Genomic DNA, 13,333 nt, shown 5'->3' with positions numbered 1-13,333 from the left:
GCAGGCCTGTGCGTGTCTGTTGGCCCCCGGTTAGATACTGAAGCTCAGGCATCATCAAGTTTTAACCACAGTCTTTGGTCTTCAGTTTTTGCATTAAGTTTAATTACCTTTGTTAACCTGTAAGTAGAAGGCCAAAATGAGAGGCAGCAAGCGTTCATTTGAGATCCAAAGGAATACTCACTCCCGAAGTGCTGATTCAGGCAGAACCAGTGTTTCCCAAACTTTTGACATATGTGTCCCCCTTCTATAATTTTCGTAATGCTGAGTACCCCTCGTACTCATGAGGACGTAGAATTAGGCGCAGCTAAGCACGGTGCAGTGCATATCCCCACCGAACTCCGGTGCAACGCGTACCCCCACCAAACGCTTCCCGTACCCCTGGGGGTACACGTACCGCACTTTGGGAAACACTGGATTGGGTGATGGCCAGAGGTATTTATGAGAAAGGGAAGGGGAATAATTAAAAGAATAGAAAGAAGGAATTTCTGTAGGTGTAGATTAGCTAGTGTAGTGATGCTAATTCTAAAGAATGCCTTTGATCTTTGGTCCCTTAGTCAAAACAGTAGTTTGGAATACCTTGCTGCTTTAGGCCCAGTCCCAAGGTTATTTTGCCCAGTTTTAACATTTTAAGATTTGAAGCAGTTTCTCTGGGACGTCCATTTTTAAAGTGGCTCTGGTTTTGTTAGTTTTCACACTTTTGATACTTTAAAAATACGGCAATGTTGGGATTTTAATATATACAATAGAGGCCTGGTGCATGAAATTTGTGCACCGGCCTGGCCAGCTATCAGGGCTGAATGGGGCCTTCTGGCTGCTGGCCAAGGCCTTCCTTCATTTCACACAACCCCCTGTGGTCAGTACACGTTATAGTGGTCAATCAAACCCCCGGTCTCCTGGTCAAACTCTCGAGGGACACTCTGCATATTAGCCTTTTATAAATATAGATGACTTTATCCCAGTGGGTCAAGTCAGGGTGATTTTTTCCCCTGGGGGACATTTTCAATATCTAGAAACATTTTTGATTGTCACAACTGGGCGAGGAGGAGGACCAGAGATACTATGGTATCCCATGGGCGGAGGTCAGGGATGTTGCTAAACATCCTATAATGCACAGACAAACTCCTACAACAAAGAGTTACCCAGCCCCTGTTTTCTCAACTTCACGTTTTTGTTTATAATGATCTGCACCTTGGCATGCCTTCATTATTAAAAAGCAAAACAAACAAAAAATCCCTTCACATATGTGTATACCCACCTGTTCTGAGACCTGCCTTTCCTAAGCACCCACAGGTGGAAGGGCATGGCCGTAGAGGTGAGTAGCTGAGGGTTGGAGTTCTCAGCTTCTTAGTCGTGTGTGGCCTTTGGCAGGTTAAGTGCAGCTAGCAAGCCAATGAAGCAATTGTTTTCAAGGCTTAGTGACACCATGTGTAGGCTTATTCCTCCCCCAAATGTTAGTGCCATGCCTACCTTTGCACTAGTAAGGGTGTGTGCAGTGAATTTGGCAATTCATCGTATCGCCTTGTGGTGTCTACTCTTGTCTTGAATGGTTAATTATTTTTTTTGTGTGTTAAAACATATTATTGATTTTAGAGAGAAGGAAAGGAGGAGGGAAATAGAAATATCAGTGATGAGAGAGAATCATTGATTGGCTGCCTCCTGCACATACACCCTCTCCTCACCCCACCCCACCACTGGGAATTGAGCCCACAACCCAGGCATGTACCCTGACCGGAATCGAACCTCCTGGTTCATAGGTTGATAATCAACCACTGAGCCACGCCGGTCGGGCACCGAAAGTTAATTCTTAATTTTGAAAATGTTCGTGCCCGTGCTACACCTGGACGGGAAGGTGGGGCCTCGCCCTTAGCCGTCTTCATCGGGCCTTGATAAGCACTGTGTCTTCCTCAGGCGTGCGAGCATCAAAGAAGAACCGGTTACATTTTTATGTGCAAGTGGACATGTGTAATTCTGAGCCCAGGTCTCTTCTGCATAAAGGTGGTTCGTGAAGCACTGGTGTGGGGGCTGTCACCCTGGCAGTCTGAGTGGAAGAGGCTCACATGTATGATTCCTGAGATGCTAGCTTCGTGTAGCCAGGCTTTAGGGACAGTGACATATTCCATATGGTTTGTACCATAATTTACCAACAGATTCTTTCTTACAGGGTATTTTATTTTATTTTTTATTTCTTAAAATATATTTTATTGATTTTTTTACAGAGAGGAAGAGAGAGGGATAGAGAGTTGGAAACATCAATGAAAGAGAAACATCAGTCAGCTGCCTCCCGCACACCCCCCAAAGGGGATGTGCCCGCAACCAAGGTACATGCCCTTGACTGGAATCGAACCTGGGACCCTTCAGTCCGCAGGCTGACGCTCTATCCACTGAGCCAAACCGGTTTCGGCTCTTGTAGGGTATTTTAGATGTTTCAGTAGAGCACATGCTTTATTCTTCGCTATTATAATTTCCCTTAACATTTAATTTTCAGTCTTAATCTTAAGTATAATTGAGAAAATACATTTTGGGGACTTGGGGGTGGGTATCCTATCCAGTGACAGGCAAAAGGCGTGCAATACACATTCCACTCAATGGGAGATGCTTCTTAGGGCCTGCCAGGTGCTGCACCCTGTCCTAGACATCGGAGATCCAAAGACGAACCAAGTTCTGGCCGGCAGCTCAGCCTCCAGGAGCTGGTGAAAAGACAGAGGAGACCCCACATGTGAACAGAAGCTCCAGTTCACTGTGGTACACAGATAGCGCGCGAGTGCCCGGCAAGACAGCTGTGGCATAAGATAAACGGTCTCCACAGAGGAAGGTGTTTAAGGATGAAAAGTAGCTCACCAGGCAGATGGTGGATGGGATTCCCCCGGGGGCTGCAGGCCACGTGCCAGGGCCCGGAGGCAATCGGGCGCGCCCAGGATCCAGCGGTAACTTTGAGGCTAGAGTGTGACAGGCAGGCGTGTCACCTGGCGTCCTGGGGCCTGAGGTGAGCTGGAAACTACCAACCGGATACTATATTTCAGAAAGGCGGCTTTGAGGGGACAGCATTGAGGTGGGGAGCCAGGTACGTGGCCTCCACTAGGGGGATGTCAGTGGGCATGGGACGTCCAAGAAGGCATGACTGAGAGGCCCTGGGAGTGACTGGGGCTGGGGATGAAAGGGGGAAGTCTGGGGTTAACCTGCGGGTGTTCGGCGTGGATGGCTGAGGGGGAGGTGCAGCAGTGGTGGAGGGAGGTGCCGGGTGCTGCTTGGCCTGAGATGAAGGGAGTAGGCAGGGCGATAGAGACGCAGGTCTGAGCTGGGGGGAGGGGTCTGCCTAGAGATACGGATTTGGAGGTGCACTCCCTGGAGCGGAGGAGCGTGAAAGGCAAAAGGTTAAATCTTGAGTGACTAGTGTGGGACAAAGAGAACACTGTGCTGAGAATGGAAACCGGGGCCCTGTCGTCACAAGATGTGCGCGTGGGGGTTGAAGATTGTAGGTCGTGAAGGAAGCGTGTCCCGGCCTCCCACGCGTGGTGCGGACGGCGTGAAGGAAGACAGGACTCAGGCCGTCAGCGTTGACGCTGGGGAGAAGAGGCCGGTGGAGGAAGCCAAGCATTTAGAAAGGGGTGAGCGGGGAGAGAGGATCCTGACCGAGGCCTGACCTAGGCCGAGTGCATGAGCGGCTCGCGGAGGAGGCCGCCTCTCCAGAGATATCCCGGAAAGGAAGTGGAGTGGACTGGAGAGAGGACCCACGCCTGTGGCCAGCAGTGAGGGTACCTGCAGAACGGCAAGTGCCCTCAAGCCCTGCCAGAGGCGTTGTGAAAAACAGAGCTGGGCGCTGCCTGTAACTTCCCCTCCTGTACGGTAACAATAGCCACGGCCGGCACTTAGGTAGCGCCGGTTATGCGCCTCCACTGCTCCCCAGTCAGCCCTCTGCGGTGGGTAATGTTACACCCATTGCACAGATAGGAAACTGAGCTGCCAGAGTCAGGCACTTGCTCAGCGCTTCACAGCTGGTGGTGGAGGGGCGGAGCCCAGTGTCAGGCTGCAGATCTCGTGCAAAACAAACCCCAAACCCACAACTCTTTTTTAGCGTGTCCCATGGCAGTGATGGTGAGAAGAGGACTGTGTTCAGGACTGCAGACCCTCCTGTCACCCCGGAGCCCCTCCTTTCCTTGCTCGAGTCACTTCCTGAAAGTGCAGAGGAGGATCACCTGATGTACCAGTCATGCCCAGCAGGAAACCAGAAACCACGCAGACACTTGAGGCGGAGAGGGCTCTCCTGCTGGGCATTGATTACACAGACGCCAAAGTGAGGAGGCAGCGTTAGTCCCGATCGAAAAGCTGCTGCCACCCTGGGCAGACGCGCACATTTATCAGAGAACTCCCAGACATGCCCTGACTGTGTCCAGTCGAAACCGAGGGTGCCAGGTGCCCACCACCCTGCTGGAGTCACATTTCAGCCCCCTCGCCCGCTACTGTGGCTGCCCTGTCCGAAGCGCCAGCGAGTGCGGAGAGTGGAAAGGCGGCTTCTTTCCTCTTGTCTCCCAGTCTTTCTCCGGGATGTCCGTGCCACAGCATGGCCTCACGGCCGCCCGCCGGCCAGCGGGTCTGGGACACGTTCACAGGCTTACAGCTCGAGGGGCAGAGCACAGAGCCAAGGGCACCACCATGGGCAGCAGGGGAGGCCAGGCTCTTTCTGGAACCACCGTCAGCCTCGCTCTCTGGAGCTCCACTTGGCTGAGCATGAATGTCCGTAACCACACGTAGCAGCGTTTGACCGCCTTCCAGGGTCTCAGCTCTAACTTCTCATTTAAGAGTTCAGGAAGGCCCTAACCCGTTTGACTCAGTGGATAACAGAGTGTCGGCCTGCAGACTCAAAGGTCCCAGGTTCGATTCCGGTCAAGGGCATGTACCTTGGTTGCGGGCACATCCAAGGGGGGAGAAAGGAGAGGTGCAAAAGGCAGTTGATTGATGTTTCTCTCTCATCGATGTCTCCCTCTCCCTTCCTCTCTGTAAAAAATCAATAATATATATATATATATATATATATATATATATATATATATATATATATATATTTTTTTTTTTTTTTTTTTTTTTTTTAAGAAAGAATTCAGTAGGTTCTTCAGCATGGATTTACTAGTGAAGTCCTGGGCACCATCTTTCTGAAATTGCTCAAGTAGAATCATACATATCTGTGAAAATTCTTACACTCTATGCTACACAGAATTGGTCTTGAGGGTGAGATTGTTTATACTAATAAAAATAAATAAATACTTGAATGTCAGTTTGATAATTTTTCCCCCCAAACAAAATGGCACAATCCCAATGGGGAAAATGAAGTGAATAATGAGATAGAACTTCCTCCTGGCTGAGAGACTAAGTATAGTAAAGACATTTCTTAAATCCATATATAAATTTATTATAGCGATAGGTTGAGATCTGTCACTGCATTTAACTAACAATCGCTTGCACAAGACAGAAGTTTATTTCTGCATCATGTCCCAGCCCGAGGCAGGCAGTCCAAAGTGGAATGGCGGCTCTGCCGTTGGGGTTGTCCAAGGACCCAGGCCCCTTCTCTCTTGTTGCTCCACTAATTCTCCCTCTCTCTCCCCCCCTCCCCCTCCCCTTCTCCTTCTCCTCTAAAAAGAAGAATAAAAAAAATTTTTTTTTAAGTGTAAGAGCTCTAGTCGGTTTCTCAGTAGTTAGAGCGTCGGCCCACTGACTAAAGGGTTGCAGTTCGATTCCTGGTCAAGGGCACGTACCTGCAGCAGGCAAACAGTCTGTGTGTCTCTCATATCGATGTTTCTCTCTCCCCCTTCTCCTCCCTTCCACTCCCTCTCTAAAGATCAATGGGGGTGGTCGGGGGGTAATCCTCTGGTGAGGATTTTAAAAAGTAGGAGGTTATTGAGATTTATATGAGCTCGTGTACCCATCATCCAGCTTCAACAATAACCAGTGTAAAGCTAGTCTTGTGTCATTTGTTTCCCCACCACACGCTTAGCCCCTTCCTGACTTTTTTGAAGCAAATCTCATTTCTCTTCTTTTATCTATAAACTAGAGGCCCGATGCACGAAATCCGTGCAAGGGGCTCGGCCCTCGCAGCCGCAGTGGCTGCCCCCCACCCTTGCAATCCCGGCTTCGCCTGGAAGGTCATCCAGAGGTCGTTTGGCTCTCCAGTCTAATTAGCATATCACGCTTTTATTATTATAGATATTTCCACATGTATCTCTAAAAGGTAAAGGCTTGTTAAAAAAAATAGACTTTTTATTTAGGGATAATTGTAGATGCACATACAATTGTAAGAAATAATAGAGTGAGATCCTGTGTATTTTTTTTTTTTTTTTAGTTAATCCTCACCTGAGCATATTTTTCCATTAATTTTTAGGGAGAGTGGGAGAGAGGGAAAGACAGAGGGAAACATCGATGTGAGATAAACACATTGATTGATTGCCTTCTGCACAAACCCCAACCAGGGGAGGAGCCTACAACCAAGGTATGTGACCTTGACAGGAATTGAACCTGGGACCCTTTGGTCTGGAGCCCGATGCTCTATCCCACATGTGTCAAACACAAGGCCCTCGGGCCAAATCCAGCCCGCCAGGCCTTGCAATGTGGCCCGCACCACGCTGTCATCACTGCACTCCGCTGTCAGTTTATGACATTGTCAGTTTATGACTGTTCAGTAAACCATTCGGCCCGCGATTTAGGCTGGATTTTAGATTTTGGCCCCTTCTCTTATTGAGTTCGACACCCCTACTCTATCCACTTAGCCAAACTGGATAGGGCTTTTTTTTTTTTTTTAGATCCTGTGTAATCTTTACTCAGTTTTCCCCACTGGTAGCATCTTGCAAAACCATAGTACATATCACAACTGGGATACAGACAAAGTTACAGAACATTTTCATGTTGCCTTTTTATAGCCGTACCCACCATTCCTTATATGACTCCTGACAACCACTAATCTGTTCTCCATTTCTATAATTTTGTCATTTCAAGAACGTTGTATAAACGTAATCGTACAATATGTGACCTCTTAGTCTTTGGCTCAGCATAATTCTTCCCAGATTCATCCAGGCTGTTGCATGTATCAGTAGATCACTCCTTTTATGACTGAGTAGCAGTCCTTGGTATGGATGTGCCACATGAAGGCTCTTTAAAAGTATCATTCACCTAAACGGTCCCTCTTCTCCCTCCTCCTGCTCTCTTCCCCCCTCTTCTCAGCGATGCCAAGCGAGTACCACCGTGCGAAACTGAGAAGCGATTACACAAGACCCTCCCTGCAATGGTACACCCGAGCTCAGAACAAGATGCGAAGACCCAACATGTTGTTAAAAGACATTTTCAAGTAAGTATGAGCCCTCGGGCCAAAAGATCCCCCAATTTGGGTCAGCTGTGTGGAACTGGGAATACCGTTCAATAAGAGCCCTACCGATGACTTTTACTCGTGATCACACTTGGTCAGAGGATCACTTAAAGGCACATTCATTAGCGCATCCGTGCGGGTGCCCTGGATTCTTGTGCATCAGACTGCACTTGGTAAGAGGGCAGTGCCCCGCCAGGGCCCTCAGGCTCTGCACCTGAGCTCGGATGCCCACGAGGGCAGCTCTGACCGTGCACAGCTCTTCCTGCCGTTATATAACAAAAGAGGGCTTTTTCCCTTAGCTATTTAAGTTAATCTAAAATATGATTAATTAAAAACCCCTAAAGGCATTTGAATAGCATTAAATATTGAATGATGAAAAGGATGGCAGCTGTCTCAGCCAGGTCACCTTTACATCCTAATAAGTGTTGGGATTGTGAAAGGAGGAACTTGTTGGTTTTATATGTACGGTAGCAGCTGAACCAAGTTGAAAATTACCCCCTTTTTCATGTCTAACTGTAGAAACAGAGCTCTGAAATCTGGTTTCACATCTCACTTCACTGATTTAGAAGGAACAGATTTAAAAAGGTGAGGAAAGGAAATGTACATTCATAAATACTTACTATTGTATACCACTTTCCTTCTCGTTTTAGTCATTTAACCAGTATTTATTGAGGCCTGCACATGCCTGGCACTGTGTTGAGTGCAGGCCATGTGGCAGTGAATAGAATAGACTAGACCTGCGCCCCGTGCTCCTCCCAGTGTGGGCAAGACAGGCTCATGACCAGGAGTTACAGTACTGAGGGGTCTGGGCCTGCTTTTAACACCCTTTTCCCCTTTTTTTTAAAAACAACACAAAACCATCAAGCCTAGAGGTCATGGCACGATTTCCTGTCAGGGCACATACCCCAGTTGCAGGCTTGATCCCCAGTAGGGGGCATGCAGGAGGCAGCTGATCAATGGTTCCCTCTCAGCATTGATGTTTCTATCTCTCACTTCCTTCCTCTCTGAAATCAATAAAAATGTTTAAAAGAGAGATAGAGAGAGAGAGAGAGACCTACTTAGAACCTCACTGTCAATAAAAAATAAGAATAAAAAATCTATTACTTGATTTGATTTTGTTTTGTTATGTTCAGTAACCTGGCAAAGTTTAACAAAGTCCAGATAAATGACTAATTTATCTTCTCAGGGAATAGGTAGTGTCTTAAGGGGTCACCCTGAGGTCAACTGTAAAGACAATACTTTGGCGCTGCACAGCAGACAAACTGAATTTGGGTTAGGTTTTCACTTATTTCCCATGATCACTCTTGCTTGTCACGTGACTGCATCATACAACTAATTGGTTTTTCTTTTCTAGGTGTATACTTCTTGTGTTTGGAGTGTGGATCCTTTATATCCTCAAGATAAATTATATTAATGAAGAATGTGATATGAAAAAAGTGCATTATGTGGATCCTGACCGCGTCAAGGTTAGATATCCCACTGGTGTGGTTTAAATGAAAACATTTCCAAACACACATTTAAACAGTAGTATCATCTCTAACGTATTATAAGTAAATGTTCATTAAAATTATAAACAGAGGGGAAAACACTTAGCACTTAGTCTTAGCACTCTAAAACCAGAATCAGGGACAACCCAGCCTAAAGCACAACAGACTCTGCGCCCTAGCCCGAGGTCACGGGGTCAGGGGGAATCCACTCACTGAACTTGAGGACACCTGTCATGTGGTTAGCATGCTCCAGTGCTGTCAGTGTCACATTCTTAAAACAGAATGGGAAGGATTTATTTTAGGATCTTCTGTCATTCCTGTGTTTCATCTTCTTTCTAATGATTTCACATTGTATTTCAAGATTTTTTCTTAAATTTATTTTTCTAAGTCAGTTGACCTATTAAATGCTCATTTCCCTGATTATATGAGTGCTTAAATTATCCAGTAACGTCCAACCTTGGATGAAAAAAGAGATGATTTTAAGTAAGGTAGCATGATGGTAACCAAGCATACTTAGGTGCTTTTCATGTGGTAGTTAGTTACTGTGCCTGGGAGATTTCTCTGTATTCTCCCCATTTTACAGATGAGGCCTGGGAGGTTAAGCTGGTTGCCCAAGTTCACATCTATTATAGTTTAGTTAACTCATCTAGTTTAGTTAACTCATCTAGTTTAGTGTGCACTGTGTAACTTGTAAAAGTGCGTTAGTCATGTAAACTCATTTAGCCCTCTGAACAGCCCTGGGACATAGGCACTGTTATTAATCCCATCCCCCAGCTGAGGCCGAGGAGGACAGGAGACGGTCACCTGTGCACGGTTACCATGGCGAGTAAGGGGTGGAGTCAGGGCTTGGCCCCAGCAGTATCGTTTCAGAGTCTGAGCTCCCGACGACCCTGCGCTCTGCCTGGGTCAGGAGTCCAGGAGAAGAAGCCAGAAGAGGTGGACAGTGTGGGGCAGAGAGGAGAGAGCTGAAGTTCCTGACGTAGAATCAAATGTAAATGTCACTTAGGAGCAAGGTGACCTTGGGCAAGGCACTGCATTGTTCTGAGACCCAGGGTTCTTAGCTGTGCAATGTAGAGAACAGCATCGGTGTGGTAGGGTGGTCCTTCAAGGTGAGTTAGATAATATCCACGCGTTCCTCTTCTAATCCTGGTTTTTCTTCCCATGGTTCCGATTTAATCTCTCTATCCTGAGTGCCTCACACTCTTAGTGGTGCAGACACCAAAGTAAATGGAGAGAGTGTGGTTAGACACACAGCTTGGCCTATGCAGACACTGTGTCTCAGGGGTCTTGCTGATCACGGAGCCTTCCTGTCCGCGCTGCTTCCGCCCTCGGACGTTCGCTGATTCAGCATTTCATCAGCATGAGCACGTGTGCTTGGCTGGAGCAGGATGTGTCCAGTAGCCACTGCTCGGGCCTTCCCTCTCCTCCCGATCTGGCTGACTTTCAGACATCCCCAAGTCCCTTTCTGCTCCAAGGCCCTCCGCAGCTCTCTCGGGTAGTGTTTTTAGACGTCTGTCTGTCTCCTGGGAAAAGCCTAAATGCTCGTATTTGTGAGCACTTCCCTTTCTGTGAGCTGCACTCTCCACACTCGGTGCGTCCTTCTGCACACTGTTGACCAGCTGCAAAGGTAATTGCTCTTGAGTAGGGATTAGCTGAGAAAGGTGAGCTCTCTTGTGCCAGGCTCTAGCACACCACTTTATACGTACAAGATGGGGAAGATGCCTGTGGGGGAGGGACACGTGGGGTGAAAATCAGCTTGGTGGTTTTAGTGCCAGGCCGGCACCATCTGCACCAACATGTGCCGTGGCTGCCTACAGCCGTGTCCCGTGAGCTACAGTGATAGGCCGGGAGGGTCTGCTTGTCCCTGTGGGGTGCACATGAGTGCTCTGGACATTATGGCCGTCACTCTCTAAGGCTCCCCCCAGGAATCTTAGTAACGTCTGTGAATGACCAGAGAGGAGACTCGGAAGGAATGGGGACCTGAAGGAGAGAAGACCTGGTACAGGCCACATAGCAGCTACTGTCAGCAGCCAGAGTGCTGGGCCATGGAGGGCTGCCCCGCCTGGGTGGCCTCAGTGTCAGAGCTGCAGACCAGGCGATGGCGGCCAAGCTGAAAAGGGTCTGGCGGTCCCAGGCGGCCGAAGGTGGAATAAATGGGCCACCTTTGTGGCAAGTCTCCGGAGGTCTCTAAGCAAAGCCAGGATCGCTGTGGTGGAGGTTCGGTGGGTAGGACTCAGCTATCAGGCAGCGGGTAGCCCAGGGGCCGTTAGGTTCTTTCTCGCCCTGAGACCCTGTGGTTCTCGGCAGCGCGCCAGCGCCCGGCTGCCGCGCTGGGCCGGTTTCAGGACTTGGGGCTTTCCCTGGCCTGGCTCCGCTAGTCCCCAGCTCAGTGACCTCCCCCTGGACTTCAGCGGTGCCTGAAGCTCCTCTGAAACGTGCCACTCTCCACCTGGCATTACAATAATTTATGTAAGCCTTTGTTGTCCCATCTAAAGCATAAGTTATTTGAGAACAGAGATGGTGTTTATGAAAATATGTAGTTTCTGGGAAATCAGGAAAAGGAATCATGACCTAAGGTTGCCCTCTGGAACTCCGTGCTCTCACCCATTGCCCCAGGTTGATGTCTCCTTGCCCCACTTCTCTTTCTTTTTAATGGGGCTCAGACCAGGAGTCCATGGTCTCCAGGACCTTTGTGTGTCTGTCAGTTCCCCTTCACATTCCTTTGGGCCCATTCCAGCAGCCTCAGGAGCTGCTTCTCCTCCTGGCCGCGGGCCTGGCCCTCTCCCTCTTCTCCTCCAGCGCAGCTGTGACCGCCAGCCTTGTGAGCCAGGCACCCCAGGCAGCAGCCCTCTGTGTGGGCTTCAGAAGCACAGCGTTGAGGGCAGTGGGAACCATCACTCGCTTTTACTTGTAGGCGGCGGGATCCCGTCAAACCCCTGGAGGCTCGCAGGGCGGCCTGGCCTGCTGGGTCTTGCAGAGTAGCAGGCTCCACACAGTCTCGGTCTGATGGAAGATGTGGCTGGGGGCTCGAAGTGGCAGGGCCAGGTACTTCAACTGTAGAAATTGCCAGAAAGGTTGATGCCCTCACAGTGCACAACCACCACCTTCTGGCCCAGCAGTACCTGCCTGGCCATGGTGGCCACCAGGTGCCCAGGAGATGGTCTCGGCCATCAAGCACGGGGCCTGCCTCTCTGCCATCTGCAGCAGCCACTTGGGAAAGCTCCTTCGCTGCCATTCTGCATGCAGGCACGCCCCACTAATCTAATGTGTGGATGTACGTTCTTTTTCTTATTATTATTGACTTGACAGAGAGAGAGAGAATGAGAGAAACATCGATGTGAGAGAGAAACCTTAACTGGTTGCCCCATGTGCATTGACTGGGATCAAACCCGCAACCTAGGTATGTACCCTCACTGGGAATCGAACCCACAACCTTTTAGTGTATGGGAGGATGGGTTAACCAACTGAGCCACCGCTGTGGTATTTTGACTATTTATTTGTCTTCCTCACCATTCAACAAACAAGCCCTTGAGAGATAGGGATTGTGTGCTAATGTGTTACACTAATTAATATGTACTTATCTATATTAAACTCCGGAGGGAGAGGGAGATATTTCTTAAACCACAGTTTGTTTTTTTCTTATCTTTGAATTCCACGTTGTACAGAAAATCCACAGTTAAACAACAGGAAATTTCAGGAAAGTTTAAAATTCCTTGGAGGACTAGGACAGATACTTCCTGTTCAACTCTCCATGTCTACCAATAGACAGAAACAGGAAAATTCCTCCTGAAACATGGAATATGAGTCCTCCATTGAGGCTCATGGGGCCAACATGTACTGCTGGGCCAGTAACAGACTCTGATAGCTGCCAGTACCGTGCCCTTATTGGCTCCAGTGAGGGTTCCTGACCAATCACTGATGAGGATGATGGAGGTACCTGATAGGCAGGGCCAGCCTCCCAAGCCCACTGCCTGCGTAGAGAAAGGGTGAATACAACTGCAGTTCCCCAGAGAAGGTGTGGAAACCCCCGAGGCAGCCCACCGTGACCACCACATCAACCCAGTTCTCAAGATTGCTTTTTTACAATTATGAAAATAACACCCAAAATTCATATAATACAGAAATGGCCACAGTGGAAAGTCCCCTGTAATTTGTGGGGAAAGGGAGGCATAGGAGGGCAGTTAAGTAATTCACACATTGCCTGAACTGGTTTGGCTCAGTGGATAGAGCGTCAGCCTGCGGACTGAAAAGTCCCAGGTTCGATTCAGGTCAAGGGCATGGACCTTGGTTGCGGGCACATCCCCAGTAGGGGATGTGTAAGAGGCAGCTCATCGATGTTTCTCTCTCATCAATGTTTCTACCTCTCTATCCCTCTCCCTTCCTCTCTGTAAAAAAAATCAATAAAATATATATATATTTTAAAAATAATTCACACATTTGTGAAAGTCTCAGTTCAGGAATCATTAACGTAAAAAGTAAAGCCACCCTGTAACCATGG

The 13,333-nt window shown here is 48.5% G+C and overlaps 1 protein-coding gene across 9 annotated transcripts in view; it reads left to right on the top strand.

Moving 5' to 3' along the window:
* ST3GAL5 (ST3 beta-galactoside alpha-2,3-sialyltransferase 5) overlaps nt 1–13,333 on the top strand; it is a 39,668-nt gene that overhangs the window by 14,854 nt on the left and 11,481 nt on the right. For 5 of the 9 annotated variants that reach the window (XR_014796463.1, XR_014796465.1, XM_084900256.1 and 2 more), the window contains 2 exons: nt 7,207–7,330; nt 8,703–8,814. Coding sequence is in view for 6 of the 9 variants with exons in the window: in XM_084900256.1 (XP_084756382.1) it covers nt 7,207–7,330; nt 8,703–8,814 (236 nt within the window). In the remaining 3 variants the exon portion in view is untranslated. Of the gene's footprint in view, nt 1–6,370; nt 6,479–7,206; nt 7,331–8,702; nt 8,815–13,333 lie in introns of all 9 variants that reach the window. The other 4 variants (XR_014796464.1, XM_084900258.1, XM_084900260.1 and 1 more) reach the window with 1 other exon arrangement.

Source organism: Pipistrellus hanaki (assembly GCF_964339955.1).
Source record: "Pipistrellus hanaki genome assembly, chromosome: 12".
Classification (NCBI taxonomy): Eukaryota; Metazoa; Chordata; class Mammalia; order Chiroptera; family Vespertilionidae; genus Pipistrellus; species Pipistrellus hanaki.
Note: the sequence above shows the minus strand (reverse complement) of the source record. Positions and strands in the feature narration are given on the sequence as shown.